Genomic DNA, 13,736 nt, shown 5'->3' with positions numbered 1-13,736 from the left:
TCATTCGACAGCAATAAGTACAATGTCTATCAAAACTAAACCGTAGAACAACGAGTTTATACGTACGTCACAACCATCCCTGACGACCTTATATCTGTACTTCTTCCTGCCCTGGGCACCAAGGTCGGTGTCGTCAAAGGTGATAAGTTTGATAGCTTTGTTGTAGGCGTCCTCGGCCCGGTTAAAGTAGGCAACAGTGTTCCTACACTTGTACACAATCGTCTGGAGGGCTTTGGAGCTGACCTTCTGCAGGAACTTAAGCTGAACCCTGTTTGACTTGTACTCCAGCTACGGCAACAAAGGAGTATGAACATTTAGAACGCTTTTAGGCTCGTAACCTTTGTTTTCAAACAAGCTTTTGCTAACACTAGTCACATTTGGTGAACATTAAACTCATTCTTCGCTAGTATTGAACGTACCAAAAATGCTTTACTTATTTATAATGAAGAAAAGCTTACAATTTCTTTAAATACTTTGTAGAACTTCATATTAATAGTTTTTATTATAAGTACTTCTGTAAAACGTCGTATGAATATATCCCTACCTCTCTGCCCTTGATTGTCTTATGGGCAAACAAAGCATAATCCTCTCCTTCCTCTTTTGTTAATTGCTGGTTCTCATACTGTAAAATAGTCAACATAAATTGAGTTCGGAAGAGGCTCGACATGAATAAAGTATTAAGTTACTTACCTAAGGAAAGTATGACAATAATTATTAATCTACAATGACTACAATAAAATTTAGTTTCCTTGGATAGCATTCATGTTGTGCATTCAACAATAAACCTGTTTAAAACATTTTAAATTGTTATCTATTTACCAAAGTAGTCCTTTGGAAATGGTTTTGAAAATTGTTTTACAGTGACGATGTACTAGGCAATAGTTGCTGTGATATCAGACATAGGCCAACGATACGCATGTGTTTCCTAATAGCCCAATACTGTGGAAATAGTTTCAAGATCTTCATAAAGTAATAATATACCAGGACATTGTTGATGACACTTACGATATCATACATTGGCCTAACGCAGGTGTATGTCTTCTTCCGGAAATCACAGTAGACCTGGATCTTGTCTGAGGTGACACCGCCATTGGGATCAATCCAATACAGTCCTGTCGATTCCAATTTGAACAAATAGCTGTATCTTTCTTTATTTGCATATCCTAACCTACCACTCATTTTATAATTATAAATAATGACGTTCCTTTATTAAGATATGTAATTGCACCGACATTGAGAAATACCTATAGTAACGGTATTTTTTTTATTCTGTTTTGAAACATTTTTTTCAATGTAAGACAATTACATCAGAAATCAACTTCTAAAAAAGTTATCGACTGCACTAAGAAGAAAATCATGAAAGTACTGATATTGATTTGGAAAAATCCGTCTAAAAATGACTAAAAAATGATGCGGTCATTGATAGGTTCCGTACCGTTTTTCAAATCTGGGTTCAGCACGCGGAGGTCCATGCAAGTCCTAGCATAAGGAGAATCCTCTTCACCACGTGGGTGAGTAATTTTCTGCAGCTCTTCTCCAATGTTGTTTAGATAGGCCACAATGTTGGTTTGCTGTTGTGATAGTAAATGTAGGCTATGGAATATCACGGCAAACACGAATTTCATATTGATAAAAAGGTAGACTTAGGGGTATAAAATGAACATTACTTAATTTATATGTGGGAAGGTAATTTCATAGAAATACAGAACAACATATTTGTATGATTATTAAATAATCCTGCATTTGTTGATAATAGCTTCATAAGAACTTAACCTTGTATAAATACAAATGACTAAGTTTGATATTGTTATTATACAAAATCAATTATCATATTTCGTGTGATCCATCCCTTGAAAGAGAGAAAGAATTTCCCATTTTGACCACCTATCTAAAGAGACTTGAAAACATATTGTGAGCGTATTCAGCTTGTGGAACTTTTATCATAAAACAAACATTATGTAATACATACTGAATCAGTCAATGGTTCGTCTCCCTGAAAAATCAAACATTCTTGGTTACAAATTTTAATAAAAGGTTATTAAATTAATTATTATTTTCTAATAAATCATAAATAACATAAGTGAAATTAGAGGATTCGATTAATTAAGTACAGTTAAAAAATAAAGATTTATTTTTCACAAAGGTTTCAGGAATGAACTCTCCCGAAAAGGACGTGCGTTTCAGTGTAGCATAGAACCTGACAACAACACATGCCATTGTATAAATATACTCACTTGTATTCCCTTCAGGCTGGAACGGCTAAACCATCCAGTGATTGCCTGGCTGTAGATGGAACGTCCCGGCTCTCCCTAAAGATGATGAGTTCAGAGGCTATTGCTATGTGATACCAAGTATTGCCATTTCCAATATTGATATATTGAAAAAATAGAGGGATTTTTTTTTTTTTTTAATTTTAATTGCTTGATAGATATCAATCATAACAAAAGATATAATTTAGTAAATATTATAAAGTATTGTAATAAAGTAATAATAAGTCATACTTACTGGGGGTCCTGGCATACCAGCATTTCCCATCACACCCTGTACAGAAATATATATATTTAATGAGTACTTAGCAACAAAATTATATTAATAGGCATACATTTTTGAGGGGTCGATGGAGTACCCGTATTCCACTTTTGTTACCTTTATATGATATTTTTGTTAATATATTTTGATACAGCAGGTCAAATAGCTATATTAATTGCCTATCAAAGCACAACGTAAAAGTGTGAAAAAATATGGCTTCTTTTACACAAGTGAAAAAGAAGATTAATAAAAATATACTGATAAATGTTTTCAGGTAATCACGATTAAACGGTATTGTAGCATAGTAACTTATCTTAACAGATTACACATCTATAGTTAAGGATATTTTTTTTAATGATATCATATTGTCGGATGAAAACAAAGCATTTGCATTTTCAGGTATAATTTTATATGAATATAACTAAATAAAAAAAAATACACATGTCAAAAAATCATCTATTTTTTATTCCCTGTTGCTAGAAAAATATGTTTTAGCGATAACATATAAGGGCAAGAGCAATGTATTATTCAAATAAACAACGCATGGTAAAATGTAAAAAAAAAAACACACATATAAACAACCCTACTGGTTTTGTAAATTATATAGTTAGAATACAACAAGTTGTCCACCATAATAAAATATTAAAAAATATCAAAAGTATCACAACTTTAAGGTAAGATTTATTTTTGTTATTTCCCTTATATTATTGAAAAGGGGCATATTCCCTATATCTTATAAGGGATACATACGGATTACTAATGCTTGATCTCTCGTTTCAGATACCATTATGCTACCACTGTATTTATGTTTGGTACTTACGGCTCGGCCATCTTCTCCCTGGTTTCCACGTGATCCCTGTTGATAATAGAAGTGTAAAATGTCAATATCCATCTATACTTATGATAACACGAACCTGACTTTTAGTTGTCAAACTTGTCTATTAGGACCGTCCATGTGAGAGAGCGAAAGTTGTTCAAATACGAACGTAAAATGAATGGTTGTATAATTGGGTTGTGGTATGAAACACATAAGCTGTTACCATCTTTAAATAATAATTGAAGACAGGTTATCTTAATAAAATAGTTGTTTTATAGACATTAAAGCTTGAGAATTCTGTGTATGAGTGCACGTCTTTTCAGGATATCTCACGGTAATAACAATTTTTGTTTTGAGTATTTTCACGTGAAATAAGTTTAGTACTTAAAAGACAGGACCCAACAAAATATCGAGTCAATACTTAATTGAACCATTTGTTTTATAGAAGGCACGTTTTTAAATGCTACGTTATTTGTTATCCAACAAAACACCTTTTTAAAAGGTTAAAATCTCATTACGGAGATCAGTGAAAAAACTTTCAGCCATGAAGTGATGAGTGGGGAAACTTACCATTGGTCCTGGTGATCCAATTTCACCATTGTTACCTGCCCTACCAGGATGTCCACGTTGCCCATCAGGCCCCTACAACATGCACATTATAATATAACTCGTTGCCGTGTGTATGAGTGCAAAATCAATAACATCTTAAAAATACCAACAGTCCCTTAACATCAAGATCAGGCAGATATTTTGTAATATTTGTAATACTTCAAATGCTTCAATTTTTTACCAGAAAAAATATAATACAACCTGTAATAGTGGTAAAATGATTAATAATAACAACTCAAAAGAATTTGGCATTTGGAGCAAGTTAACAATTACTTTAGTACTCGTGTGTTGTAAATACTTTTGTGATTAGATTTTAACCATTTCATTTCCGATATATGCTCATATCAAATGTCCTCACACTGAATGAAATTAAAAATTATTTCATTCACGCTATTATGTGATACTTCCTTTTCATAAATACATGATTGTGTTAACACTTTTACATTTTTTTTCCACTTAATTTATGTGTAATAACATATATGTATATTTTAATACGTTGATCATAGAAATTTATAGTAATGACAACTTGTTTCATAATTCTTGTAAAATAATATATAAAGTTTACATTTTTGAATGTTAGTATCAACATAGAAAAACGCGCATAAAACAAAAAAATGTTTAAAAGTCATTGTACTCAGTAATATGTATATATGTACCTTTTAGATATCAATGCATTAGTCACCATTCATTGTTAATTATTCTGTTTCTTAATAAATAAATACCTGCTGTCCCTGCGGGCCTGGAGGGCCAAAACGTCCTTGGTCACCCGGTGGTCCCTATAATGGACATAAACAGATTATAACGATTCCAACCTTCTGACGTTGCTATATATAATATGAGACATGCAGACTATGTGCCTTGTTATAAACAACTGTTGAAAGCAAATTCGGGTCTAATGATAATATAAAAAGAATATATTTGAAATTTCGTTTGATGGTGAACTAGAATTTATCAGTTGACTTGATTAATCACCAAGAAATCAACGATAGGTGTCTGTAACGTTTAGTATAAAGATTTGTCTGTAGTTACAGTGCGGATACAATAAAGTACGTTTCTGCACTACAGATGGCGACAGAGTAAAATTTTATTTACTAAAACACAAAGAAAAATATAAATAGTGACCAGAACGATGAAGGATACAGTAAGCATGCTGACGTATTCACTTAATTTAATTGCATATATACAGGAAATGTTGATGTGTACTTACCTCTGGTCCTGGAAGTCCAGGCATACCAATCAGACCAGGGTCTCCCTTGTCTCCCTAAACACCAGAGAAAAAATATGAAATCAATTGCAAATTAAAGCTTAAATTTGTGTTGATGATAGCACGCTATATGGTAATTCCGTTCGTGTAAATACTTGCAATTTTCATTGGGTAATATGGTCTTATGACATAGTTTGTTATTTGACATTTTTCATTCAGGATGTGATAAAATATGAAACCTTGTTCAATATCTATTTAATTTCAGATAATATTTCTTTTTAATACCAAACAAAGCTATTGGAGTTGATCGCTTTCCTCGACATCATTATCAAACATACATTTTGGTATGATACAAAAGAATAGCAAACTATATCATTATTAATGCTTGATTAAACAATTTTAAATTTTAAAAAACTGAAGCAGTAATCCTTACTACATATATTTATATTGGTTATTGCAATAAAACATAACACAATGTATGAATAATAGACTTACTCCGAGACCATCATCTCCCTTTTCTCCTCCCACTCCTTGTTGTCCGTATGGGCCCTAAAACAATGATAAAACAATACGATTTTAGCCAGGGTGTATTGTACGTGATCAACACTCTGTAATAATCATGTACAACACTTGACGAAGACAGCAGCTTGGATTGAGAATAATCTTAAACCTTTTGTTCTTACGAAATGATAACAGAGCTTAGAACGTTAATAATACAAAGTTAAGGCAAACAATGGAATTTTGTCAAATTGTCGCGGAAATCCGTCCCTTTAGCACATAAAAATGAAACAATTATATGACATTTGAATATGAAACGGAGAAAAAGTTTTCTGTAAATCACTACGCTATTGTTAGAGCATGTCTCTTTTCCAACAAAGGGCAATAGTCTATTTATAATGTAAATCCATTTTCAAACTGAATATATATTTTAAGTGGTAGTACAGGAAAGGATCACATGTGAATTGGTGTTGGTACCACTGTAAATCCTTCCGTTAATTCGTAAAATGAAAACATTGAAATAAGAAAGGAAGAGAATACTGAGTTGGTGAAGCTAGTACGTGTAATTGTATGCTACAATCAATTCAGAAAGAAATCGATACTTACTGGTGGTCCACGTGGCCCCTGAGCACCTCGAGATCCATCTGGTCCATTCTCACCCTAAGTACAAAATATAATGGTTAACTGCTGCAAAATTGACATGGTTATAATAATGATTAAACTCTCATATCTATATATAGTGCAGAACATTTTATAACCATCATGCTACTATCATTTATTATAGTTTATTAAAAGAAGAAAATTACATCTCTTCACAACCAGTTGCACATTATATATCTTGATTGATCGATTTGTGTAAGTTTTTAACTGTATAGTTTCAGAGCATTTAATTTGTTCTCATATCATTTATCTATAATCTTTAATCACGTGACGTTAACTTATTGGTACATCACCTCCAATATATCTAAAAAATTCACTTACTCTGACTCCTCGGTCTCCGGCAGGTCCTGGGGATCCGGGTGGTCCGGCAGGGCCCTTAATCATAAGCATGCTCATGAGAAAACGTTATGAAGCAACAAAAACCCGCACAAAAAAATGTTTGTTTGAACTCTTAAGAAACAAATAGCGAAAAATCATGTTTACAAACGAATATGGAAAGGAGGGTCTACACAAAAGACAGGAGCAATAAAATGTATGTCTTCACCTAAATAATGGACATCTACACAAAAATTAACTGAAAAGTTACGTTTATGAGTAAAACACAAGTTATAAATTAAAGCTCTACATATCTGTTGTACATAATCAAAACACAAATAACAAGACGAAAAAAGACTATATGATCGTTGAAGGAGCTTATAGGATAGTTTTGCTTAAAATTCTATTCATTAAAACATCTCTTTTTATATTCTTGATTTGGATAATTTTGCAAAGTGTGAGATAACAATTTCGGTTTCATTAAACTTCGCAAATGCTGATTTGATATAGTTTGTTAAGTTGATTAGTTAACGTTCATTGTACGATTGAATACTAGTTTTAAACGCATGATTAACATAGGGAAGACGTTGCTTCTAGTACACTAACGAAATAATTACAAATAATGATCACGCTGATAATAGCATCATCCGAACCTCCTTAGACACGTATCGCTCTTGGCAAAGTTACAATGAACTCTCGATATGACCTACATGTATACCATAAATAGGAATATTTGTGTGCCATGAATGGATTATGGTTTGGAATATTTTCCAGGTATACATACATATGTTTTATATCATCAATAGTAACTTACGGGGAATCCCATGAGTCCCATCGGTCCGGGCATGCCCATGTCACCATCTGATCCTTGCTCTCCAACTCTGCCTGAAATACCAGGTGTGCCGTCCGCACCGGGGGATCCCTAGTAAAACCGTGACACCGTTACAATTTAATACCAGTTAGTCTCAACGCTCTCAAACAATAGGTTACAGTTTAATAAATTAGCAGTAATCGCAATACATTCCTTTAAACAAACTTGTAATTATCGTAATCAATAATATATCATTATCCCCGTCAAACTGTTAACCATTCTCAAATGTGTATTTTTTTCGTTATCCATATCACAAAACTTTTTACTAACATTTGTATTTCAAAATAATTGAATAATTGTCTTTTTATTTTATTTTTTTGTTATTTCTATATATACGACATACCTAATAATACAATCAATATGTAGAGATGAATAAATGATCACAAACTTTGTCATTAACAGAGAAAAGTTTCCCAGCAGATGTTACTTTACTGTCTACAGGTCTACTTCGATACAGATTATATCATCCGCACATAAAAAAAGACATAAAATACTCCATAACGAACCACCAACTCACCGAGAGACCAGGTTCTCCTACTGGCCCAGGAGATCCAGCCAATCCTCTTGGTCCGGGTTTACCTGGATGTCCGTCCTGGCCTTCACGTCCGGGGGATCCTTGACTGCCCTAAGAGTTCAGCGTTCACAAAATCATATCATTGTAACTTGAATATCAGTTTAAAATAAGAAATTAGACAATTACCAATTACATGTCCTTTTTATTTGGAATGTATTTGTAATCGTTCAGGGACAGTGTAACTCTCGCGGTTTGTAGTTGATATTGTACTCAAACAAACATGCAGCACACTTATTTTTAAAGTAAATACTAACACTGCAAACAAGTGTACAGGATGCAATTCTGAACATCAAATAGCGATCAGTGTAATGTTAAGTTGCAGTTCACGAGGTAGGTTTTTCGCTTTTTATATTTGAAAATATATTTGAAATGTATTTTGCATCCAAAATTTTTATATCGATATTTTAAACAATAACATTTCTATTCAATTCGAAAGTGTACATACCGGTGGTCCTAAAGGTCCCATTGGACCCCTCTCTCCCCTAATTCCTTGGATACCGGGCTGGCCTCTCTCACCGGCTGGTCCCAGTGGCCCTAGTGGTCCAACAGGACCCTGCAAAGAGGTAAAGCAATTGATGTTGTCAACTTGTATTAATCAAATTGATCTATGTTTTTATTATCTTCTTGTCAAACAAATATCTTTTAAATGTATATTTTGTCTCAAACTACTAAAATTTGTAAAGCTATATTTAGGAAATTAGTTCATCAAACCAAACATTACACGATTTTATTAACAATAACACAAGAAATTGTCGTTCTATAGCATAGACTAATTGTCTACTTTGTTCTTACAGTATCTCCGTCTTCCCCGCGGGATCCCTTCTGTCCTGCTTCTCCTGGTGTACCAGCAGCTCCAGCCTCACCAGTATAGCCCATTCGTCCGTTCTCTCCACGAGTTCCCTTTAAAGAGCATGGTCAAGTAAATATGAATTCCAATCATAAATAATACAGCAGTTATTATGTATTAGTCATTTGATCATTAATATCAATATGAAATAATTGGTCGCGAGAGATTTTGTACTAAAATTATGTAGTGATTGCAACAACTCTAATCTAACACGGCAGTTTGTCAGCGGATCTTTATCAATATACACTTCGTATGCCTTAATGAATACGGTAGACGTAATCTGATAGCAAAAGCATTTCTTCATAAAAACAAATTTAAAAATAAATCGTTTAAAGGACAGAGGACATGCACCATAAATATCTTAGTGGTATTTAATCAAAATGTCCTGTGGAAATATTATGTAATTCGTGCAGATTGAACGCTTAAGTCTTATATCATAGATCATAAACAATTTTTTTTTTAAAGTGTACAATTTTGATTATTTTCACAATTTTATGGAACGTAATGCACGCTAATTCCAATAGCAGACGACAAAATGATCCTTTGTATGGGAAACATACTGTCCAGACTGTGGGTAATTTACGTAATTTGTGACAGCAGTCTAGTATATTAAATTTATCATGTTCTTTGAAATGCGATATACCCGCAGATGTTTATTTAGAACAACCACACTTGTCAGCATTGCACTTAAGATCTCTGCAGATCTAAAGAAATGATCATCATATGTATTTTGAAACGTGTCCTACTGAGCGTGCGTAGGTCATTTGAATACAATATATCCTCGGATTGAAGTTTGCCGTACTTTTTGAGTTGCTACGAGTAAAGCAAAAAGCCTGATCAAGTTTCTCGACTGCCAAAGAATTGGAAAAAATTCCAACTACTGATAAACTGTATATATTTTGTTCTTATGTGTCTACTTGTATCTACTAACCTTGATTCCATCACCACCAGGCACGCCTGCATCCCCAGTCTCTCCCTGATTGCCCTGGGGTCCCATTGGGCCTGAACGGCCGTTCGGTCCTGGCGGACCAGGCAGACCAGGAGAACCTTGCTCTCCTCGCACGCCCTTAGCGCCGTCTAATCCTCTTAAACCCTGTGTTTCATAAAATATATTGAATTGTTAACTGATTGGGCAAAAATATGTTTAGCCGACTCTAACAATATATGTGATATTTGAAAAAATAGAACTAAATTTTATCAAGCATCCATGTGTTTCTTCGAGTTTTTAATGTTCTTTAAAGGCTAGCAAATGGTGCAATTCGTAACACTTAATCACATTTTAGCTACACTAACATGATAACACTTACCCTAGCTCCAGGTGGTCCGCTTATTCCGGCATCACCAGCATCTCCTTGGTCTCCTTTTTCTCCGGGATATCCTTGCTGTCCCTTTGGACCATTTGGTCCTGCGTTTCCCTACAAACAAAGCAGCAAGGTTCAGAAATATGAAATATGTTATTGTTCTTTAAATTATGTTTATGTAATAGCTTGTTTCGCTAGTTTTCAACAACACCGCACGTATGACGATTATTTGAAGAACGATAAGTATAACCGTCAAGTTTTACAGTCAACAAACGTATTGGGGTTTATATTTCCCTTACTGGGTCCACAAGGAGGAGCTTTTTAAAGAATCGACTTTTTCTTATCGGTTTTAGACTATTAGTATTGAAAAACAAAAGTTCACGACGGAATGACTGTGCTCCCTGGTATAAACCCACTTGACATTGAAGATGAAAATAGTTCCCAATTATACAATGAAATAAAACACTTATTCAAATTCTTTTAAATACTCATAGACTTTTGAACCCGAATAATATAAGCAGCAATACATACACTGCTGGTAGCAAATAAAACCCCAAATATCTTATCAAACACAAGCCGAATGTTACCATCACTTACTGGCATTCCTGTTAATCCGTCAGGTCCTGCGAGTCCAATCGGACCTCTATCTCCAGGTGTTCCTCTTGAACCTTTCTCCCCTTCGAATCCTGGGTCTCCAGCCTCTCCCTTTGGTGCGGCTGGTCCAGGGGATCCGACCTCTCCAGATTTACCAGGTGGTCCAGGCTCTCCGGAACGGCCAGTGGGTCCGTCAGGGCCAAAAGGACCAGGGTCGCCCTATAAATAAGTTGTCGGTATGAAGAATGCATGAACACACGGGGACCCATCAGTTGTTATTGATATCATAACAGTTAAGAAATAAAAGCACCAATTGGTTATCCAAGATGTGTCCCCCTAGGTGTATAAACAGTAATATCAAAGACATTGACTTCGTCATAACTATAAATATATTAATTTTTAAATGTTGACATACACACATAATTTTAGAATTACAATTTATTGAATATCATATAGTTATAGTATTATATTGTACATGTCTGAGTATAAACTGTTCCTTTTCATTTTACTAAACATCTTTAAATAAACCATTATATCATGTCTGACACTTTAAAAGCGATACATTTTAGCCTTAAAGAATCTGTTCGAAAGACAAGACTAGAATCATTGCTCAATTAGTATGTTGTTATTATATACAACTCACGGGTTCTCCCTGCTCTCCTGGTGCTCCACGTTTTCCTCGCTGACCTTGAGGTCCCTGTCACCATAGAAAATATAGTACTTTAAAAGGAGGTCATTGCAAAAACATAACATATGGCAAATAAATACCTCCTACATTGTATCATGTGGTCGCTAACTATCAGTTAACAATACCTGATAGTTCGGTTCAAATAAGCCCCCTCGTGTCAACCATAATGCTTTAATTACATTTACGATAATTAAAATGTTATCTGTACTTTCATACTTCTTTGCGATTACATATATGATTTTACCAAACGAACAATAATTATTTATCAATAATCATTTAAACACTGATAGCTTATAGTCATAAAATTCCTACCAACTGACTAGTATCTCCAACATTTCAGTGGACATGGTCCAGTGTAAAACAGCATATTCTTCTGAAATTAACTTTTTACATATCGTCGCAATGAACCGGTCAAGTTAATCTGCGGTAGTTTCTTGATTTTATCCACGTGCTCACGATGAGATAATTGATCTCAGGACAATCCATGAAAACACTGTGCGATAATCTATCATTACATCTATCTTAGTATTTCTCTAAAAATAAAAAGAATTGAATACTTTCTTACCAGTACTCCGGTTGGTCCGAGCTCTCCCTTCTCACCTTCTGGTCCGGGTGGTCCCTTAAACAATAGAAATGATAAAGACCATATTGCAATTTCTTAACAACAGTTATTTTGTTACATTTACTACACGTAAAAAGATAATCTCGTACAATGCCCCCTCCACACCCGCGTTAATATTAATAAACCTTACCCTTTCTCCTGCCCTTCCCGTCGGGCCCTCTGGTCCTGCCTTTCCCGGTTCTCCAGATACTCCTGGAGGCCCTTGTTCACCTGGGAAACCTCTCTCTCCCTGGAAAACGACAAATATTACAAAGAACAAATGATAAATGATCAAATTATAAAGTTTAAATCACATGGTTTATGAACCCTTATATCTAACGGCCTAGATATACTGCTCGAAAAGCATTGTGAATTACGATTGATATATCATTCTTTGAAAAGTCTACATCAATTTTAGCAATCAAGATATACCATTTATTCAGTGGATTAGCTGACATCCATGTTACATGTAAAAATGTATCAATGAAAGAATTTAGAAGACACTTACAGGAGCTCCGGGACGTCCGTCTCGGCCTTGATTACCAGGCTCTCCTTGTTCTCCGGGTTTTCCTGACTCACCAGGTGGTCCAGGCAATCCTGGTGCTCCCTAGACGATCATAAAAAAACTTTTTTGTAAAGTTTGCCATCCAGCGACTTAAACTTTCAATCAAAACATGATGGCTCTCGATCTTCTTCTTATTTCTTTTCTATTTTTTATGTAGTGAATGCTAACTATCCCCCTTTTTGAACATATCACCTTCTATCAATATATCCTCACACATCAATATTTAAAACACATTTCAGTTATACCTCCGAATACCATGATGTGAAAGTGGGCAAACAATTAAAAACGTACTTCAGATTGAAGATGGTGTGGCGGTACAGCTGGATGGGTACTGATGGAAAAAAATCTGGTTTGTGTTTATGGTTTCTGTTAAACTAGTGTTGTACTTTTATAAGATAAAATGTACTTAGAATCTTTCGAGAATTCTACCTGGTAGCCTTGCTGTCCGGAGTTTCCAGCTGGTCCTCTTTCTCCTGCTTCTCCCTGGACGGGGTAAAGAAAATTGAAGTAAAACATTATTATATCAACGATATATGATATGAAGTAAAATAATACACATTTATTTAGTTGCATGTAGCTATTTGTAGAACTGTAGAAAATGCTTCAACTTATATATTGTTCTTCAATTAAGAAGCGCAATTTATATGAAATTGGCGTGCTAGTTGGATGTCAACGTCAACAGTAAAAATTTAACACAATGTAATTCTGAAGGTAATTCTAAATAAAGCCTGGAAGAAAAAGAAAAAAACACTTATAATTGCCGAAGAATATCAAAAAGATTCATATAAAAAAATAACACCTCGTCAATAGGATGTTAAGTCGTAGTATCAACCTTATCAGTAGTAAGGAGTGTAAGATACGTCAAAAAAGAAATAGACTTATATCTGGGTATCTATATATGGTACCATTTTTGTAGCACAAAAAGTACTCACGATTGGGCCCGGGGGTCCGTATGGTCCCATTTCTCCAGGGGGTCCAGCATCTCCGGCCGGACCTCGGCTACCCTGCCCACCATGGTTACCGTCATTACCCGGGGTTCCCTAAGATAAAACAGGTACGTAGT

General features: G+C 34.6%; 1 protein-coding gene across 1 annotated transcript in view; it reads right to left on the bottom strand.

Moving 5' to 3' along the window:
- The window catches only part of LOC110443072 (fibril-forming collagen alpha chain-like), a 43,401-nt gene that overhangs the window by 1,048 nt on the left and 28,617 nt on the right, over positions 1-13,736 (bottom strand). The window contains exons 23-49 of the mRNA XM_021487051.1: positions 13,606-13,713; positions 13,103-13,156; positions 12,617-12,715; positions 12,260-12,358; positions 12,073-12,126; positions 11,463-11,516; positions 10,823-11,038; positions 10,232-10,339; positions 9,856-10,017; positions 8,870-8,977; positions 8,523-8,630; positions 8,021-8,128; positions 7,447-7,554; positions 6,639-6,692; positions 6,264-6,317; positions 5,655-5,708; positions 5,163-5,216; positions 4,678-4,731; positions 3,917-3,988; positions 3,350-3,385; positions 2,506-2,541; positions 2,235-2,309; positions 1,970-1,993; positions 1,436-1,571; positions 1,006-1,112; positions 545-622; positions 67-288 (exon numbers count right to left, since the gene is read on the bottom strand). Of these exons, the coding sequence (XP_021342726.1) occupies positions 67-288; positions 545-622; positions 1,006-1,112; positions 1,436-1,571; positions 1,970-1,993; positions 2,235-2,309; positions 2,506-2,541; positions 3,350-3,385; positions 3,917-3,988; positions 4,678-4,731; positions 5,163-5,216; positions 5,655-5,708; positions 6,264-6,317; positions 6,639-6,692; positions 7,447-7,554; positions 8,021-8,128; positions 8,523-8,630; positions 8,870-8,977; positions 9,856-10,017; positions 10,232-10,339; positions 10,823-11,038; positions 11,463-11,516; positions 12,073-12,126; positions 12,260-12,358; positions 12,617-12,715; positions 13,103-13,156; positions 13,606-13,713 (2,442 nt within the window). The remainder of the gene's footprint in view (positions 1-66; positions 289-544; positions 623-1,005; positions 1,113-1,435; positions 1,572-1,969; positions 1,994-2,234; positions 2,310-2,505; positions 2,542-3,349; positions 3,386-3,916; positions 3,989-4,677; positions 4,732-5,162; positions 5,217-5,654; positions 5,709-6,263; positions 6,318-6,638; positions 6,693-7,446; positions 7,555-8,020; positions 8,129-8,522; positions 8,631-8,869; positions 8,978-9,855; positions 10,018-10,231; positions 10,340-10,822; positions 11,039-11,462; positions 11,517-12,072; positions 12,127-12,259; positions 12,359-12,616; positions 12,716-13,102; positions 13,157-13,605; positions 13,714-13,736) is intronic.

This window comes from Mizuhopecten yessoensis, unplaced genomic scaffold (assembly GCF_002113885.1).
Source record: "Mizuhopecten yessoensis strain PY_sf001 unplaced genomic scaffold, ASM211388v2 scaffold716323, whole genome shotgun sequence".
In the NCBI taxonomy this organism is placed as follows: domain Eukaryota; kingdom Metazoa; phylum Mollusca; class Bivalvia; order Pectinida; family Pectinidae; genus Mizuhopecten; species Mizuhopecten yessoensis.
The sequence above is the reverse complement of the archived record's forward strand: the minus strand, read 5'-3'. Positions and strand labels throughout refer to the sequence as shown.